General features: G+C 42.3%; 1 protein-coding gene across 14 annotated transcripts in view; it reads right to left on the bottom strand.

The window, feature by feature from the left end:
* LOC129756767 (supervillin) overlaps positions 1-20,745 on the bottom strand; it is a 1,054,002-nt gene that overhangs the window by 307,910 nt on the left and 725,347 nt on the right. For 13 of the 14 annotated variants that reach the window (XM_055753766.1, XM_055753763.1, XM_055753764.1 and 10 more), the window contains one exon: positions 10,610-11,213. In XM_055753766.1, coding sequence (XP_055609741.1) covers positions 10,610-11,213 — 604 coding nt within the window. Of the gene's footprint in view, positions 1-10,609; positions 11,214-20,351; positions 20,704-20,745 lie in introns of those variants that run through there. The other variant, XM_055753774.1, reaches the window with a different exon arrangement.

Raw genomic sequence — 20,745 nt, 5'->3', positions numbered from 1 at the left:
AAACTTCCAAGACTTATTTGGTGAGATCAAACCTTTTATATTATATTGAACGTTATTTTCCTTATACACATTGTCATTAGGTTAGTGTAGCTATTTTCAAATTATGCTGTAGGTATTTAAGTAATCCATATGAAGCGTTTGGTCCCCCTGCTCCAGAATCTTTTGCGGTAATTACCACATGGTTGGCCTGGCCGTAGTTATCTCTGCAATGCATGTTTTATGTAACAGAGATAACGTTGAAAAGAAAAATGAAGGACGCAAGCCTTTTCATTTTCCAGGATGCTTACACGTTTTGGCAATGTTGGTAAAAGAAGAAGAAGAAGAAGAAGAAGCTTTATCACCAAAACTAGAGGCGATAAAAAAAACTGACATATGTTCTGAATTCAACACGACAAAATCTTCCAAAATCAGTAATTAAAAGATAGGCAGGCACCAAATATGCTGTTCGACCGCAAAATATGTTGTGCTCTCGCGAATAGATTGGAACTTCTTTTAAACAGTTTTCAGATTCCAAGATAGAGTGAAGATTTTACTAAAAAATTTTGATTGAAAAATAAAGGTTGTTCCCTAGAATTTAATTTTGCCAGTTTGCCCTCGACTTTTTTTTTCCTAAAACTGGATAAAAATAACCACTGGCCTGAAAAATTTAATCCCCAGCACGAATCGTTTCAAGAATTTTTCTAAACCAAGTTCACATTGGAAGAGACACGAACTTCGCCTGGATGACTCACACGCGTGGTCATAACATTGCGCCGCGCGACCGCCGACATTGATCAGCAGAGATCAGCGCCAGCAGTCGTCTCCTCTACTTTTGGAGAGCGAAAACAAAAATAAAAACACTAACCATACATGGATTGAGCATTGAGGACTGGTGAGGAGGATTGTTTCCAAGCATCCATCCAATTCAACATCCCACCCGTTCCATTTCGTCTGGCCTCCCATCTTCTACTTCTTCCATCTACAATGTTGAAGGTACCAACTTCATTCGTTCGGTTTCGTTCCACATAAAATCATAATGCTCTCCATTTGTTTTGTTTTTTTTTCTTCTTGTGTCTTCCTTCTCTTCGTCATTCTTCCTGCTTGAAGGAGGAAAACAACATTGAAACAGAAAAGGAAACGAACTGCTGTGCAGCAGTTCGCTCGAGAAGATTACGTGAAACAACTACACCTGGACAACTGCCTGCCTGGAGATTCCAGCAGGAGTAGGTACGTACCTCTTTTTTGCGAATTACACACGCACCAAGCTTGGAGAAGTCGTAAACTCGAAGGAATTCCGGACAACTTTTCCTTGCAAAATACTCTCCTTCTCAAAACGTGTGCACGTTCTTCTTATGATGATGATGTTTTTACTTTAATTTTCAATTTTTCTTGGTCGTCGTCCCTTTCGGATCTTTTCGGATGGACACCAAAACGTTGAAGCACGTTGGCTCGTGTGGTGCAAGGTTGCCGGAATAATACACGGGATACGCAAAACGAGGCAGATGTGTTACGCCAAAGGAGCACGTTTTTGCTCAGCTTCGACCAAATTTAAGCGGCCACACGCTTACTTGCTGCTCGCACAAGTTTGAAGGGAACACAAACAATAATTTCCAGCACACGACAATGGCGCAGTTGGCCGGTTTTTTTCCTTAAAAATTTTCTCGCTTCTCTGTCTAGCGCAGCTTGCTGGATGTAAACAAACCTAGTACCGATTCCGGTTAAGTCTCTTCACACGCTTTAGAGACAAATAAACAAATCTCGTTGAATCTGGGGAAGGTTGCTGGAAGAAGCAACTGGTTGATGCTAGCCAGATTTCCGGGGAACCGGTCGGCGTTGAGATTCTTCAAGATGATTCGTCCTCAGACGCTTCCAGAGAAAACAAAAACAACAAAACAGGTAGCCTTTCGTCTGACACTTCTTCGGATGATCTTCCTACGCAGAACAAACGCTGATTTCAATTTCCAAATTTTCAACACACTCACGTAAAAACACTTCCCAATTCCAACGACCAACTAAAAGCTGACCGCAAGTGCTTTCCTTTTCAACCGCGTCGTAATCCCGGCTTCCCAGTCGATTTAGTAGTGGCTCTCGGCCTTAAGTGTAATCAGATACCTGTTCTGGATTACTAACAACTCCCCCAAAAACCCACCACGCACAACACGGATCGATTGCACAATTTAGCTGCAACGCAAAGACACAGGCTTGAAGAGAACTTGTGTGTGGGATATTGACCAAGCAGAACCCCGGGGCCAGCCAGAAGATAACAAATCACAACACAACACAAACTCGGCACTCGGTACGGAATACACTTCGAATATTCAAACGGGGGAAAAAACACCCGCGGAACAGCACTACACGACAGACAACCGCGACGACACAAACGGAAAAGTACGTCCACAATCGACCACAGACGGAACTTGAATGAAGTCGACGGTCGAATGAATGAATGAATTGGGAGGATTTCTTCTACAGAGTTGAGGTTCATTCTCGCACACAGCTTTTAAAACTTGTGCGCAGAATCATTCTGGGGCGGTTTTGCTTCGAAATTGCATGCAACGTGCTTTGCAAATCGCACGTGCGTTTGCGAGCTTTGCGAGGTGTATTCATTGTATTCATTCATTGAAGTTCATGCGAAAAGCTTCAAAGCTGTATCAATGAATGTAACAGCTAATTGAGAATCAAACAAGTTTATTGATGACGGAGGACGGAGATAGTGGGACGTGTTGGTTTTGGAATATTTTTCCGGTATAAATTTAAATTACTCTGAATTCTCCTCATAGTTTGCACACCTCGGGTTAGTTTAGATCCCAAAGTGGATCAATTTAGCAATAGTTGGACCACTGAGAGAGGTCGTGTAATAGACTTGAAGATTTTTTTTTGAGATTTTTGACACTTAACTTATTCTGGTAAAACTTGAAAAAAAAAAACTGTTTCCCTTTGAAATCACTTTATACAGTGTCGGACAATAGAATAGGACCGCTCTTATGCAAAATATTCAAACCACATTTAAACTGCCAATTCAAATACTAATAACTATAATAATATGCGACACCTAGCGGCAAGCACTTATTGTAGTATGCCAACTTTGTATACTACACGTTTGTTGCAATCAAAGCAACCCGTTTGTTCTGCTCGACCAGAAAGCTGTCAGAGGGTGAAAAAAGTTGCGTCATAAAATAAGACCAGCTCATCGGTTCGGCTGTTCCGGCATTTTCAGCGCTCTAGATTTGAAGAAAAGGTGTTGTTTTCGGTGTTGTTTGTCCATTTTTGTGTCCTGGTAAGTATTTCCCATAAAATTAATCATGTAAATCATGAAAACAAACAAAACATAAAGATTTCCTTCCTCCTACTCTGTTTTCAGCGAAAAAGCGTTGGGTCGGGCACAGCACCGGCAAAAGGGAACTGACCGGCCGCCCCTGCAAAACGACGCCAAAGGACGATTCGGCAATCAAGCGGGCCTCGCAAAAGGACCCTTTCAAAGCGTCCAAGCAGATCAGAGACGAGCTGAACTTATCTGTGAGTTCCCGGACGGTTCAGCGACGGTTGGCGGAGAAGGGACTAGGAGGAAAAAGTCCCCGGAAGGTGCCGATGCTGACGCCGAAGCACTTGAAGGCGCGGCTGAAGTATGCAAAAGACCATTTCGATTGGGTCGGTCCGGAAAAGGAGAAACTATGGAGAAATGTGCTGTGGTCGGATGAGACCAAAGTGAACCTCATAGGTTCGGTCGGAAAGAGTCGGGTCCATCGCCCACTCGGCTGTGCGTATATGCCCCAGTATACAAATAAAACATTCAAACATGGAGGAAGTAGCATCATGGTGTGGGAGGTGCGCCCAGATACTTCGGGAAGTAATGCTGCCACACGCCGAGTGGGAGATGCCCCTAAAGTGGCAGTTCCAGTAGGACAACGACCCCAAACATACCACTAAAACGGTTAAAAAGTGGTTCCAGGATAATAAGGTAGACGTTATGGAGTGGCCAGCACAGTCCCCTGATCTCAATCCTATAGAGAACCTATGGGAAATAGTTAAACGTAAGGTGTACACCGAAAAATCAAAAAACAAGCAGCAGCTGTGGGAGAGAATCCAGGCGGTGTGGTACGCTATCCCGGTGAGAACGTGCCAAAAGCTGGTGGAGTCAATGCCGAACCGGGTGCGAGAAGTGATGCGTAATAAGGGTTATACCACCAAGTACTAACCTTGCTTCTTCGAATCTCTTGATTTTGGCTCTGTTTTTATCATCTCCTTGTCAAACGCCTGGGAGAAATATGCTTTCTCACACTTTAAATGATCAAGCAGACCATATTTTGTTGGAGAGTATTTCAATCACGCAGTCACCCGATCTCATTCTCGCTAGGAGAAATTTTTATTACCTTCTCAGTAACTGGCTGAGAAATCAACGATCGCAATTCATTTCACTGATCACACGTAGCCCTGGTTAAGTGTTTTCAAAGTCACACACCAACAGTGCTCTGTGAGTAGAAGAGTGATCATTCGTTTGAGAAAAAATTTCTCCCCACTCTCTCAGCAGTAGAGGATAAATTGCTCATTAAAAATTAACTCATAATTATTTAGAGCGAAAAAGTTCACTGTCTCCTTTTGTTCAAGATGAGCAAAATGAAGCCTGGTACTAACCCTGCAAATCGATCACGTTATGAATTTCCTTTTTTTTCAATTTTTTTTTTACCATAAATTCTAAAGCGGTCCTATTTTATGTCGCGTTATTTTAGTCAGTAAGTATGCTTAAAACGCATTTTTAAATAAAGGACAATTGTTTTAACTAAGGATGATTTTAATTTCTTCGAAGAATGGAATTTGCAATTTGTAAATGGTTTGATGCACTTAAATGGAAATTTTTTTCTCAAAGTTTTGTCACTTTCGGTTTTGGATTGAGCTGTGGTCCTATTCTATTGTCCGACACTGTATATGTATAGGTTGATTTTTTGAATATCGGAAAGAAGAATGGGCAATTTGGTTTTCTGGTGTTCACGGATTCATAGATTAGACCCAAAATCAAGCGAAAGCAAATAGCGATTAGTTAGCTAACAACAATGAACAAGGAATATTTTTACGCATTTCTTTTTAGTAAATTTCGTCATTCGTCAGCATTTTATGCATTTTTTTTATTTTGCCTTTCAATGCCAACGATGCGCAATTTTTTGGTTAGCAGAAAGCACGCTTTTTTTGAATTTAGAATGCGATCGGCACATTCATCTTTCTTCCGGTTTCCTGATTTCTTTTTCGTCTAGATTTCGGTAGATCTTCAAAAAAAATTTTTAACATCTTGATTATTTCAAACACGGGGAACTCCACTTACTTCGAAAATTTAATCATTCCATGTAAAATCAACTTTTTTCAACATGAATTGTGCAGAATCACTCGACCTTAGGCGGAATGCTTCAAACTTTAATCAACATTTATCCTGTGTATTGCTCGAAGCAGAGTTCTACGTACAAATGGGCATATTTTGAAAAATTGTAGCTTTGAAAATACGTAGCATAATATCTCGTGTGACTAAAGATTTCTTTTACAATAACGAATCTGTCTTATTATCTTAGCTACTTAAATTGATCGTCATTTTGTATATTTGAATGACCATAAACACTGAAGGTGGCTCTAGAGAATATTGCATCCCTACAAGAATTACTATCATTCTCCTAACTTTCCCGCAAGGGGAACTTAATAGATTATTATTCTTACGAACCAATGATGCTTCTCGGAGATGCAGACACATATGAATCAATCTTCCCAGAGCTTTTCATATTGTCAACCTTCCAGGGAATTAAGACAGTTTACTATCTTCACAGGGACAGAGGGATCAGTCCCAACTTTTCAAAGCTTCATATCCTTGCAAGAAATACCAACTAGCTTTTTGTCAGCCTCCTAGGGAATCGGGGCAGTTTATTATCTTCACGGGGACTTCAAATATCTTCGCAGAGAAATCCTCGCCGGGATCGATTACTAGAGTATTCCAGGCATATTAATCCTGTTAGAGATTGAGATCCACCCGTTGAACCTGTTCGAGTACTGCCCCTCTCAGGTGGTTTGTACTTCCATCCAAGTACTGCCCCTGTCAGGAGGTTTGTACTTTTATTCGAGGGGGTTTGTACTGTCTTTCGAGTACTGCCCCTCTCAGGGGGTTTGTCCTTCCATTCGGGTACTGCCCCTCTCAGGAGGTTTGTACTTTCATTCGAGTGCTGCCCCTCTCAGAAGGTTTGTACTTTCATCGAGAACAACCCTTCTCAGGGGGTTTGTACTTTCATTTGAGTACTGCCCCTTTCAGGAGGTTTATACTTCCTTTCGAGTGCTGCCCCTGTCAGGGGGTTTGCACATTCATTGAAGTATTAATCCTCTCAGGGAGTTTGTACTTCTATTCGAGTGCTGCCCCTGTCAGGGGGTTTGCACATTCATTCAAGAACTGCCTCTTTTAGGAGGTTTGCACTTCCATTCGAGTACTGCCCCTCTCAGGAAGTTTGTACTTCCATTTGAGTACTGCCCCTCTCAGTGGGTTTGCAATTCTATTCTATTGCTGCCACTGTCAGGTGGTTTGTACTTTCATTAGTGTACTGCCCCTCTCAGGGGTTTTGTACATCCATTTGAGTACTTGGTACTTTTGTTCGAGTACTGCCCCTCTCAGGGGCTTTGCACTTTCACTCGAGTACTCCCCCTCTTAGGAGGTTTGAACTTTCATTTGAGTACTGCCCCTCTCAGGAAGTTTGTACTTCCATTCGAGTACTTCCCCTGTCAGGAGGTTTGTACTTTCATTCAAGTACTGCCCCTCTCAGGGGGTTTGAACTTCCATTTGAGTACTGCCCCATTTTAATGTTCGGACGCTTAAACTACCGACTGTGCCATGGTTGTCATTGTCAAATCCGGTGGCCTCGTTTCAAACATATTCTACCCAATTTCTATCCGATTTTTTTTCTTTGCCTTCAAAAGTCACAAAACTTACTATACATCTGTTCTCTACTGCTATCTCGTTCAAACTGGTTTCCATAACCTTGTTTTTCAATCTTGTTCTTATTTGACAGTCCTCCTATTTTCTCTCTCGCATTTTCCTGTATAGGCGATGGGCGCGCTCGCAATCCCGGTATACGATTTTTCATGTTTTCAACAGAGAAAGCAATAGCCTTGACTCCAATTTCACTCCGATTAGCTGTTACTCTTATGGAAATCTGCGTAAGAGTAAAGAACATGCTTTATTTATTTTAGCTCAAGCCCAATGCTCACTTTTTACGATTACAACCATTCATTTTCTGGTATTTGTTCTTTTTTTCACCACGGATATGAATTATCAATTTGTTTTCATTCTACGAATCAGATTTATTTTTCTCTTTCATATATTTTATTGTATATTATTGATAACTTCTACATTTTTTTTTTATTTTTGTCGACTTTATGTCTAACGTGTTTTTTTTATCATTTCAGTATACTTTTTGTCATTTTTGTTTTTTTTTTTATTTTAATGATCGTTTTTTCCTCAAATTTGTCTTTATTTTGTCTGATTTTGCCATTTTGTCACTTTTGTAATTTTTGTCTCAATTTTGTATTATTTTAGTCAGTTTTCATTTGTCTCTACTTTTTGTTATTTTTCTTTACTATTTGTCATTTTGTCATTTTGGTCTATTTTTTGTTATTTAGGTGTTTAGGTGTTTAGGTTATTATTGTTTTTTTCCTCTTTGCTATTTCTGTCTTCTTTTTTATTATTTTTGTAATTTTAATAGTTTTGATTTTTTTTTGTCAGCTATGTTGTTTTTGTGATTTTTGAGATTTATTACATTTTCGAAATATTCGTTGAATACTTCTAGTTTGCTGGAAAATCAGCAATCGAGTTGTCACATTGGAGTTTGTTTGTTTTCGTACGCTGGAGCAAGGTGAGACTCTATTTTACGAATTTTGGTTAGATTAATATAATTATTTTTATTTTTCTCTATATTCTAGCAACCAGACATAAGTCACGGGTGAGTTTTTATTGGACAGATTTCATAAAAGATACTAATCAGAATTCTTTTCTCAGGTGGTGAATAATCAAAACTTTGGCACAAAGCTGCCACTCTAGGGCCGATGTTGGAAAATTAAAAAATAAGTCGGAAATAAATGCAAACACAATTTAAAAATGAAAGAAACAAATTCTTTTTCATTGCTCATTATATGCACAGGCAGTAATCAATATTTAATTTAGAATTGAAATATAAATTTGGTACTAAATACAACCGGTTGTTTTGAAAGAAATTGCTGATTTTCCAGAAATTTGAATTGCTGGAAACCAGCATTAACGTTTGCTGTTTTTTCCAGCAATTTAAATTGCTGGAAAGTCAGCGGGACAAAAACCAGCAAAATTTTGCTGGTTTCCAGCAAAAAAAAAAATTGCTGTGTACATTGAATGGTGTATCCTCAAAGGTTTTTTTTTTTTATAAGACCTCTTTAGCTGAAACCAACAAAGGGTCTCAAACCCTCATATTCCCATCATTAGATTTGTGACAAACATTGTTATTTTCCAAATACCGAAAGTGTCCGTCTTACCCGACTTTCCCCTGGATGTTAAATTCATCCAAGCTTTCGTCAAAAACACAGCCACATGCACATCGGTATGGAAACGAGCTTTCGCTGAATTCATTCATCAAATTCATCGCATACGCGGTTGCAAACAAGAAGTCTGCTATCCATCGCATAAGCCAAAAAGAGACGACAATAGTTTCGGTTTGTTTACGTTTGTCCGCGACCACCATTCATAGGAGGCTTCATCGGTAAAGTTTGGACGGTTTGTACCGTTTGTGCCCAGCGTAGTCAAATCTACGGATTTCTCCGTAGATTTACAGATTTTAAGTATTTCTACGGTGCAAAGGATCGATGCTCAAAATCTGCAGACTTTCAGCAGTTCCTTTCTACGGATTTACTACGGATTATTGAAAAAAATTAACGGAATTCTGCGGATAAACGAAAATTCTACCTGACGACCAAAAAAAAAAAGGTCATCAAGTTTGATTTTGTCAAAATCAGTAACTATATTTTTCGATTTTCGTCAAACCTACGGACTTGAGCGGTTTGCAATCTGGCAACGCTGTTTGTGCCGTACAAACCGTGCTTAATGAATGACTAACTACCGGCTTCATTTGATCCTAAAGTAATTTTCCTTCAAAGCTTTTGTTGCATTTCTTTACTGTTTAATTTTGAGTCTCGTTTTATTTCCTGATGAGGATGGCGATCTGATGCTTCCCGGGGACTGAGATAAAGAGAGAAGATCGATGCTTCCCATGATACTGGCGCATTCCTGCCACAGTAGAAAATTTATATTTTAATACAGTCGATTTTTAGAAGATGGAAGCTGAATACCTAATGCAAGTACTCACGGAAATCGATAATTGTAAAATTCCTGCTTAATTACTCTTCTTCTCGTTGGAGCTATTTGAGATGAGTTAATTCCATCTTCTTACACAATGCAGATGATGGAAAGTTCAACAAACGACCTTTTTTATCTCCATATAAACGAAGGGAAACAAACTATGGGTAGATATTGCAGAACCGATTATTTGCCATTACAATCGGTCCCAGCATTGAGTTTCCTCTGCGGCAAAGCCGCGAAAGAATACAGCGAGCACAACACAAGACAAGAGTTGTTTTGATTTCAGGCTAACGATGCGTGAATCCTCATTGACTTAGCTTGACGTGCTCTGCTCTATCTTTCCTCGTCGTGAGTTGACTTCCTTCGTCCGTCTTTCTACTTGTAAAGTTGTGGAAAAAGGTGGTCAGTCAGCATGTAACGACCATGGGAAAAAGTTCAGTATCAAGAAATATGGCTCGGTCAGGTCAGTTCACCTGAAAGAAGTGCCTTGAGGCCACAACACAACGGTCACAAGAAAGCTATCAAATGGAACGAATCAGTCATTCGCTGAGAAGTTGAAATTGAAAGAGGTTGAAAAGTCCTCCGCACTAATAAAAGTGGTCGTATGGCGCAATTTCACGGAAGGATTACGCTTTCATCAGGTTCAACTTTTATGAGAAAAATAGTAAATCAAAAAACAAACCACCGGATAAAGGCAGGAAAGCTAACGGAGCGATTAAATCTGCAGATTTTTCGGCAATCTGCCTCCGAATATGGTTGGGTGATTTCAACTTGTTAAGGTTTTTCCTTCCCTGCTTCGAATTAGTAAGGGTAAACATATGTACAAATGCACTCGAGGGGCCGCGACCGAGCGCGTATTTACTATCAACAAACAACATGTTGATGGAGAAATGGTTGCCGGTCATGGTTCTGTTGTCAGTTGACCAACACGTGGCCTTGACTGAGTTTGTTTTTTTTTTGGTTGTGAACCAAGGTTGGCGTTTCGTTTCGTTCTGATGTCGACGACTTAGTAATTTTTTTACCATTTATGACTGACCTGAATACTTTGACATTGACAACCTTATCAAATTTTTTATACAGGTTGGGAGTTTTCAAATTCATCTTAGTAAAATTGGTAAACTTATCCGATTGTGTAGATTTTTCTATCTTTTTTGAAGATATAATAGAGCTCTGATACTAGGATCCGATATTTGATTTTCAGGTAATTTTTGTCTTAATTTAGCATTTGTATTTCTAGATAAATCACCCCTCAATCATTGTCTAAAAATTGAAGAAAATCTCTGTACTCACCCTTCATTCTGCCTACGTCGCCGGGCTACAGCCGGGTTCTTCAGGATCGAATCCACATTGCCACGGTTGCTGGCCGGGTGTTCGCCATCACTGGTATGACCTCCTCCTCCGCCTCCTGCACCAGCACTAGTACCAAAATCACTCGTCTTTCTAAACGGCGCAAAGGCCGACGTCGTCGAACCTCCAGACACCGGAGGAAACAGGGCAACTCCACCGGGTGGAACGTATCCTCCGGTGCTTGTTCCGCCACTGCCGGCAGTGGCGGCCGTATTCGAAACGTTGCGCAACATTTTGGCGAGATTCTTCCCGGGCGCGATACCGTCCTCGCCATCCGATTCGGAAGACGGCGGCGTTCCGAGGTTGCCGTCATGCTCGATGTTCGAGACGGTGGTCGATTTCTTGATCAGATTGCTCACCGACGAGTGGGTCGATTTTTTCAGGCGAGATTTCAGCTCCGAGTTGAGGTCCGTTGGGAAGAGGCCGACGCAGCCGGACTTGGACTTGAGGATGCCCTTCTTCAGTTCCGACACGAATGGAAGTGGTTGCTGGGCCGACCCGGGCGGAAGGTAGGCAAACGGGGGCTTCCGGGGGCTGGTTACTTGTTCTGGAAAAAGGTGGGGAGAGAAAGTAAAAAACCGGTTAAAAAATCTTGTGATAACTGGATAATTATTTGGAAAGCGCACTTCACACGTGTAAACAAACACTCGACAAACATGGTTTTATAGCGATACCTTAGGTCCAAAATTCACACAACCAACATATTTACCTTTGAATAAAAAAAAACATAATTTTTTTTTCTAAAAAAATACCTGTAACTGCAAACCACAATAAAGCTTATCACAAAAACAATGAACGTTTTTAGAAATAATAGTACGCTTAACACTAAACGATAATACAAAACATAAAATATAAAGTGATGAGTACGATTTGTGAAAATATTCGATGCTTATGATAAAATGACGGAAGCATAATGTTATTATCTCGTACACAAACATCTTTAAAATTTTACCTGTTGAAATAAAAATATTTAATTTCAATAAAAAAGAAACGAGAGTTTTCAAACCTTCACCATGTGCTACCGACACTTGAACCACGAAATAAAAAAAAAAAACAATGATATTAATGGATTTGGTGAATCTTCCGAATGAGAAGCTGAACAACGTCAAGATAAAGATGGCACCTTCAGCTCCTCTACGAGCTTCCCTTTTGATTGTTTTCACAATAAAGCTTTTGACACTCAGTAATTCAAATTTCCAAAGGTGATGGAAAGTGTAAGAGAAACAAGAGGTATCGAAAAAAAGAACATAAGCTGTAATATCATGAATTTTTCGTTAAAGATACAACGGCTCACCGGCGACTTTAACCCGCAACCTCCGCTTCAGTACAACGGCACGTTAGCCAATTCCACTACGGTGAACATGCTGGAATCGAACGATACGAGCATACATTTTCCCACTATTGAATAGGTCTTTCTACCGTTTCTCAGCCTGGAACTAGGCAATCAAAGCACTACGTTTTCCGAAAATACTTGATTTGAGAATTAACAAATACAGTGTCGGACAAAACATTAAGACCATTGCTCGAACAAAAAAAGAAAGTGACAAAATTTAGGAGAAAAATAATCAAATCCTGTGTTTCAGTCCATTAATAAAAATATATTTGCATTGTTCGAAGAAATTTTTAGAATCTGTAGTTAAACCACAGACTAATAGTTAAACAATAATCATTCACTTTCGCTTATAAATACGTTGAAAAGCTTCTAGAGTAAGTACTTGGTCGTGTAACTTTTGTTACGCATCGCATCACTTCACGCACCCGATTTGGCATGGATTCCACCAGCTGCTGGCACGTGGTGACAGGGATGGCGCACCAGCAAGCTTGGATCCTCTCCCACAATTTCTGCTTATTCTTCGACTTTCTTCCTTTTCACGATCTCCCATAGATTTTCTAAAGGATTAAGATCCGGTGACTGCACTGGCCACTCCAAGACGTCGACTTTGTTACCCGGGAACCACTTTTTGACGGTCTTGGCAGTATGTTTCGGATCGTTATCCTGCATAAACTGCCATTTCAGAGTAATCTCCCACTCGGCGTGTGTCAGCATAACATCCCTTTGGATTTGAGCGTAGAGGTACTGATCCATGATCTAATCCACCCAATACAGGGGGCAAACTCCGTACCAGGAGAAGCACCCCCACACAATTATATTCCCTCCTGCATGCTTGAATGTTTTCTTGGCATACTGTGGCATGTAAGCGCAGCCTATTGAACGATGAACTCATGTTTTTCCGTCCGGGCCGATGAGGTTTACCTTCGTCTCATCCGACCACAGTATATTTCGCCACTGCTTCTCCTTCTCCGGACCGATCCGATCGAAATGGTCTTGTGCAAACTTCATCCGCGCCTTCAGATGTTCAACAACGGCATCAACATCGGGACCTCCAAGGGGCTTTTACCATCTAGCCCTTGAAGGGATCTTTCTTGGAGCCCACATTATGGCAAAATCATCTTTCGCGGTCACGAAAGTTTTAGATCGTCCCAAGTACTCTGCGATTTCGCGTTGGCTGCTGCTTGCCTTGGCCATTTTGCGGATAACCATCCCCTGTGTTTCCGTGCAATTAGAATTCGAGAATCAAAACCTTATTTGCTTCTTGTTTACATGATAAATACTTACTAGGATCCGAAAAACACAAAATGCCTCCGAAAAACAATCAATTTTCTTCAAAAATCGGTCGAATCAACACTTGGTAGCCGAAACGAGGAACTGGTCAACTTTTGACAGCTAACAGTGCGTTTAGCTAAAATGGGTTGCTTTGATTACGTTAAGCTCGCGGTTTTCAAACTAGTATAAGTGCTCGCCGCTAGGTTTCACATGAACCATATTTGAATTGGCAGTTAAAAGCAAATTTGATTTTTTTGCATAAGAGTGGTCTTAATGTGTTGTCCGACACTGTATATCCACTGACAGCTTAGATATAATAGCTTAGCTTGTTTGACTACTCACATCCACCTGGAGTCATTGTCAAAAGAATGGTGTCTGGGATTGACAGCACATTTACAATCTCCAAAACAGATGCTCTATTTTTGAACGTCAATAACGGCGCCAGCCACGTCCTAGTAGTCAAATTATAGATTTGAAAAGAGAGGAGAGAATGAAAGAATAATTTTGTTCTTTGAGACCGAGGTTACCTCTGCATCCATACCTTTGACAGCGAGTTCAGACAGAGAGTTCAGTTGGGTATCCTGAAGATAAGGAGTCGCGCTAAACGAGGTTCAAGTTTGTATGGGAGTTTGAGATCATTAGTTCTACACGTAATTTCACAGATTTCTGTTGAAAACTGTCAGATGATACGAGTTATGAGAAAAAAGGTATTAAGGCAGCGTAAGTTGGTAAATTTTCTGGTTGTTAGCAGAATAAAACCCAAATTCCGGTTTGCCATGGTTCAAATGATGTTCAAATATCATTTTGTGTTCCAGTATTACACCTAGATCCTCTATTACAAAAACTCGTTAAGATGCGGAACTTTGGAGTGTGTAATTCAAAACCTCCAGATTCTTCTTCCGTGTAAAGCTGATGACGTTACATTTCTCCACACTGACTGTTAAGCAATTCAGGTCGCACCGGTCCATGAATTTTCTCAACATATGCTGCGACTTCAAGCAATCGCTGAAGCTTTCAATTTTTCGAGAAAATTTTCAGGTCATCAGCGTGCAGCATTCTTCAGCCCGATGGAAGAGTATATGTGACGTCATTGAAATAAATGCAGAACAGGAGCGGTCCGATATTGCTTCCTTGAGGCACTGCGAAGTTATTCTGGAACACGAATGACTCTTCATTGCCCAGTGAACGATTAATCTGAAATGATTCAAAACCAAAGACCGAGTTCTTCACGAAGCCCTAGATATTGAAGTTTTGCTAGGTGCAAACGGTAGTCAATTCGATCGAAGGCGGCTCTGAGATCAGTAGTATCAACTAAACCCCCTTTTTTCATAGTGCGGATGCAAAATGAAGAAAACTCTAATAATTGCATGTTTATCGAACGCCTAGGAAAAAAATCTTGTTGACCAATCAAAATGTAAGACTTTGCAGCGGTAAAAAGTTTTTGTGACACCAAAATTTCTAGCACTTTCAAACAGGCACATAGGAAAGTGATTCTTCTACTTCAATAAGTTGAACGGGGAATACCAAGCACTTTTTCCAGTTTGAATAGACAGGTTGAAGATCACTGACAGTGGCATCGATACAATTTTTCAAGATGTTGGCCGGAATTCTATCGGGCGCTACAGTGGACGACGATTTAAGCTTTGCTATAGCTGCTTTAACTTCATCCTCAGAGAAATCGATTTATACTACAGGGTCCGGCAATAACATTACTTCAACAGTAATTATTTCGTTGCACACGAAACAGTATTGAACGACCCCTCGTCGCTTTATTTACATGAAGTCTTAGCTATCATTGGATGTAAGTGTTACTTTTGTAATCAGGTGTTTTCCGGAAAAATGGATCTCGAACAGAAACGTAGCGCTGTGGTAGCCTTGTACCTTGCTGGCAAACGGCAAAAGGACATAGATCGTGAGCTTCCGATATAAGTGTGTGCAGAAGTTTTGTATACCGTACAGTTAAAAGATACCTGGAGACCGGAAGTGCCAAAAAACGGTATGGTGGGGGACGCTGACCTAATGTGGTGACACCTGCCATGGCGAAGATCGTCAAGAAGCGCCTTAAGAGAAATCCTCGTCGTTGTGCCACTAAATTGGCAGAGGATCTCAACATATCGGTCTCCGTCGGATCTTGAAAGATAAACTTCAGACCAAGCCCTACTAAATCCAAAAGGTTCAAGACCTTACGGTAAAGCAGAAAACAGAACGGGAAAAAAGAGCGAAGCCGCTGCTGAAGAGGGCCGCGGAAGGAAGGTTGAAGAATATCGTGTTTACCAACGAGAAACTCTACAGCAGTACGTGAATAAGCAAAACGACAGAGTTTGGTTGCCAGACAGATCACGAAGCCACGCCGACTTGCTGACGGCCACCCGGCTACAGAAACCAGCATCGGTGATAGTTTGGGCCGGAATCACCCGTGATGGCCGGACTCCGCTGGTTATTGTCCCTGAAGGAGTGAAGATCAACCAAAATACATATCGGGAACTAGTTCTACGGAATGTCGTCGTACCGTGGGCACGTCGACATTTTGGTTCCAGGGATTGGGTTTTCCAACAGGACTCAGCGCCGGCTCACAAAGCGAAGAAACCCAACTTTTATTTGCGCAACATTTTCCAGGGTTCATTTAAAGCTCCGAGTGACCGGCGAGTTCGCCAGACCTGATCCCTATAGACTTCGCTGTTTGGAGTATGTTGGAGGCCGAAGTCTGCTCTAAGAAACATGAAGGTGTGGGACAGCTCGGAACGTGGCCGGTGGACCCATCGCTTGATCCCTAATATCGGATCCTGGATGGATCGAAGACATGGTGAGATGGACTTTTGCATGACACAGTTCCTGACTGGACACGGATGTTTCATGCAGTACCACCATCGGTTTGGACACGTGGCTTCGCCATCCTGTCTAACCTGCGGAGACATAGAAGAGACGCCAGAGCTCGTAGTGTTCAACGGTCCAAGGTTCGAAGAGGTACGTGCTAACATGCTTGCCGTCTGCGGACAGCCGACAACATCGTGCGGAGGATGTGCGAGGACGCCAATACTTGGCGCGAGATCAGCGATGGGTTCACCCGGATCATGACTGCCCTGCAGAGGAGTTGGAACCAGCACCAGTCCGCGATCGGTGTAGGGTGACTCCTTCTTCGGGGAGCACCTGAGTAGTGTGCGTCCGACCCTAGCAGTAAATCATACAAAGATAAGACAATACCTTCTGCGTGTAGGATATTTCAACCGCCGCGGAGTATCTGAGTAAAACGCGCTCCCTACGAGGGAGGCTGCGGGGATAAGACTTGACCTTCTTCGTAGTCGAACTCGTAGGGGGAAGAGTATTTACGCCACGAAATACTCTCGGGTAGGGTGACTTCACGTCGTCGGCGGGTGAGTCACCTGAGTCGGTGAAGGTTGAATTCTTCGCCGGGAATCATCCGAGAAGTCTTTCGTAAAGCCCCGGACGTGTGCTGTGACAGGCGCGTGTCCAGGATAAGCTGCTGTCACAGTACACGAGGAGAGGGTCTCGAGCCAAGCCAAGCGGAGCCAAGATCTCGAGTCGTTAGAGGAGAGGTCATTGGTCTCTTGCAGTGGTCTCGAACAGAAGCGGAGCGCACGATTTTCGTGGGAACCAAGCTAGTCTCGAGTTGCGAGTAAAGGCCGGATCTCGAGTCGTTAGAGGAGAGGTCCTTAGTCTTGAATCGTAACAAGAGGCAGGGTATATATGATGGAGTTTGACTCGAACTAGAGTTGCCGATGAGCGCTAAAGCGCGAACTTGTTCTCCCATCTCGGGTATAGCCTTCGTTGCAGGTCCGGGTGGGAATTATGGCCAGAGGCCCCAGGCGGACTTTATGGCGTAGGGGTACTTAGTATCATGAGTCGTCCAATTGCACCCATGGACCCAGAGTAGCATACAGGGGGGACTCGGTCGCTCGCCGTGCCTAGGAATGTAATCCGTAAAAAGGATTTACCACCTGGGTGATTAACTAATAAAAAAAGGCTGCACTGGGCTGGTAGTACCACCTCCTCGTGGTCTAGGGCGGAAACGTGCCTGCAAGTCCCGGCCATTGCAGATGAACGGCTAAGAGAACCTACTAGAGGCCGTCGACAGATCTGCCAAATCCGCGCGGAAGAAGTGGTGCACCCGGGTATTTAGGTACTAGTACTCGGGTGTGCCAATTCGTTTTGCGTTTCGGAGGATCAAGAAAATGAGTAGATGTGAGATGTGACTATGTTGGGTCAACACTTAGAGACGTGTCAGACCCGTCAGTGTCAGTGAGGCACAGTATTATGCCGGAGGTGTCAGAGTTGGACATGCGTTTCGGGAATTTATGCGCCTGAACCGCGAGTTCGACCTGATGAGGGCGGCCCACAGCTCGATTTGTGCTTCGGGGAGTAAAGCCCCCGACTTACAAATTTGGTAGTTGCACTGAGTGGTCACTTAAGTCAACACTACATAGAGGGTTAGGAGGGGTCTGAGTCTTACACGTGGCTAAGGGGGCCTTGCCTCCTGACCCGCGTGTGCGACCAGAAAAAGTGTCGTCGGCAACTCGCTTTGTGTTTCTGGACTTCTTGGACTAGATTCGCAAAGTTAGCAGGTACGCTAAATGTGGACCTCTTTTAACACGATGAGATGTCGGGTGTTAACTCGTAAGAGGAGAGGTTGGAATGAGGTATTTGTTGATAGTTGTTTCGGAAACGAGTATTGCCTTAGAGCGATTTAGCCCGAAACGACCTCCCACTATTGAAGTATTTCTTAACACTTCGAGGTGGGAACAAAGGTCAAGTGGCCCCAGGTGGACTTTATGGCGTAGGAGGTAAAATGTTCCTTAGCATTGTATCAGTCTTCCAATTGCACCCAAGGACCTAGAGTAGCAAACTGGTGGGACGCGGTGGCTGAAGGCCTTGTACAAGTTGCTACATTTTCGAGATCCGGAAAAGAGCGTGCTAAAGAACTAGTGAGCGTAATACGTTGATAGGCTCGCAGTGCACTGGGAAGGGAGAGTCCATCACGAGGAGAAAGGCCAACATAAAATGGATACTTGCCTGTAGTTGCAGGCATGAGAACCCCTTCGCCAAAAACTCAGGGCCGGGACGACTGATGACGCAGACTGAGTCGATGAGCTTGGTTGATGCGTCCCTATGAAGAAGTCCACGAAGAAGCTGTAGTACGATCGTACTCGAAGGCAGGCAGCGGGTGATTCAGGTCAGAGCATGCCATGTCTGAGCAGTTGGAAACTAAAATTTCGTCACGCTATGGGAAGGTTCTAGAACAACGTTTGTACTTGCCTGAGGACGTAGGCTTGAGAATCTCATCACAACAATCGATCTCAGGGCCGGGACGACTGATGACGCTGGCCTGAATCAGCGCGACTGAGTCGAAGTGTTCCGAGGTCTCCAAAATACAAAATTCGTTGCGTCCCGGTAGGGTCGAAACGGGGTTGGGTGAACTGAGGATCCATCACTAACAGAAGCTGGGGTTAGGACCCCGGAGTACCGGTTCCCACAGAAGGGGTAAATCGACTGGGTGCACCGGCCCGTGTAACTTGGCTTGTGGGAGCCTTTTGGAGATTACGGATGTGGAAAGATTGCCTGAACAAGTTTTTTGAGAAAGAATCCTCGAACTCTCGGAATAGCACTCCAGCAGGCCATGTGCTAGCGTCTGATGCCGCGGGTTTAAGGCTGAAATCAACGCCGACTTTAAAAGAGACCGATTTGAGTTGGGATAAGTCGGAGTCTTTTTTACCAAAAGGTGTGCCTCAGCAGCATCGCAGGATAAGCATTCCTTGACAAGGTTCTCGATATCAGCTGCCGTCACGGTACTTTGAAGTCATAGTTGGCTCGTGAGGGGTTTTCAGATGGTAATCCATGCGACGGCGTTTATTCGATTGGTTATCAAGCTTCGGCCATGGGCTAACTTTGGTTTTCCAGACTGGCGTTGAACTTCGCGACAGCACTCGTTGTTGGAAAAAAATTTGAAGCGAAGAATCACTAGAATTCCAATTGATGATTTGGATCAGTGCTTAAACGGTAAATCTGTTTGATCGTGTACAGAGACCTTAAAAATTGCAAAACAACAACGGCAGCAATGGCCAACTAAGCTGCGGGAACGAAACCGATTGGAATTTCACCAGCAGAAAATGGATCACGGGCACTTTGACTACTCACATCCACCTTAAATAATTGATCCTGAAATGATTCATACAATTTTTTGAATAATGGATGTTCTAAGACTTTTTTGATTAATTTAATTTTTATGAAGGTAAATACATTTTGAATTCCATGATCGCTGGCGTGGCTCAGTAGAACTACTCCGTGACTGACCGAGGCCGTCAATTTTGATCAAAGATCAAAACAAATTTTGACTGGGATTGGAAGTACATTCACAAAGGCCGATACTAATGCCATATTCGTTTTCATCCTGGTGGTGCACCGGTAGTGCACCAAGTGCTGTCAAAGCGTTTTTTTAATATGAAGATGACAGCAGTTGGTGTACAACCATCTTTCCACCAGATGACAACGAATATGGCATAATTCTAGCTCTTTGATCATCAATAACGGCGCCGGCCATGTCCCAGGAGTCAATAGATAGTTTAGAAAAGAGAGAAAGGGATGAAAGATTAATTTTGTGCATTAGCATCGAGGTTATCTCTGCATTCTAGCAAAAAAAAAGTATGGGTGAAAGGATATGATCAATTGGCACTTTTGTCTAGTGCGATCTTCTAAGACTAATAACTATTTCCATTAATTCCTGTGAATTCTTAGTGAAACTTTTATATTCACAGTTGAGTCTAGGTTTTCTGCTTTAAATTATCTGTAATTTTTATTGTCGACACATAGTTAACAAACTAATTTCAATAAACCATATAAAACACTCAGCTCAGTGTTATTGATCAACAACATAAACTCCTAACAGAACATACGATTAATTAAAATAAAAAAAACCTTATTGATCCCGTCACCAACTCCGTTAAAATTGTACAATCATTTTTTAAAATCCGTAAACAACCCACAACCAATTTGACCGAAAACCAGAGACAAAAACCCCATAAACCAACGAAAAAGGAAAAAAAACTCATAATAATCTCGTTAACATACCATTGTATCGTCTGGAAAGTCTGAGGATGTTGTTGTTGTGGTTGGTCATAATAATGAATAATGTTCAAAAGCGCTGCCGAATTTCTTCTTAGTCCTTAGTTTTCCCGACTAGCGGGGCTAATGATAGGGAGTAGGTGTAGAGACGAAGTCCTTAGTCTCAGTCATGGGTTTCGTCTGGGTTCCTAAAACGGTTTTCCGTCCATTTGAAGATGAAAGGAGATGGATTTATGGTGGAGATGGAGAGTTTATCTCGGGACAGTCGATTTAATTTTTGGTGATGGTTTTTCAGTCTTCTGTTAAAGCTACTGGAATGGTTTTGAAGCGCGTTACAGCGTTACAGGGGCAGGATCATAAGGGTTGACTATAGAAAGGAGATAAATCAATCTACAAAAGA

The sequence above is a fragment of the Uranotaenia lowii genome, chromosome 3, assembly GCF_029784155.1.
Source record: "Uranotaenia lowii strain MFRU-FL chromosome 3, ASM2978415v1, whole genome shotgun sequence".
Taxonomy (NCBI): Eukaryota; Metazoa; Arthropoda; class Insecta; order Diptera; family Culicidae; genus Uranotaenia; species Uranotaenia lowii.
The sequence above is the reverse complement of the archived record's forward strand: the minus strand, read 5'-3'. Positions and strand labels throughout refer to the sequence as shown.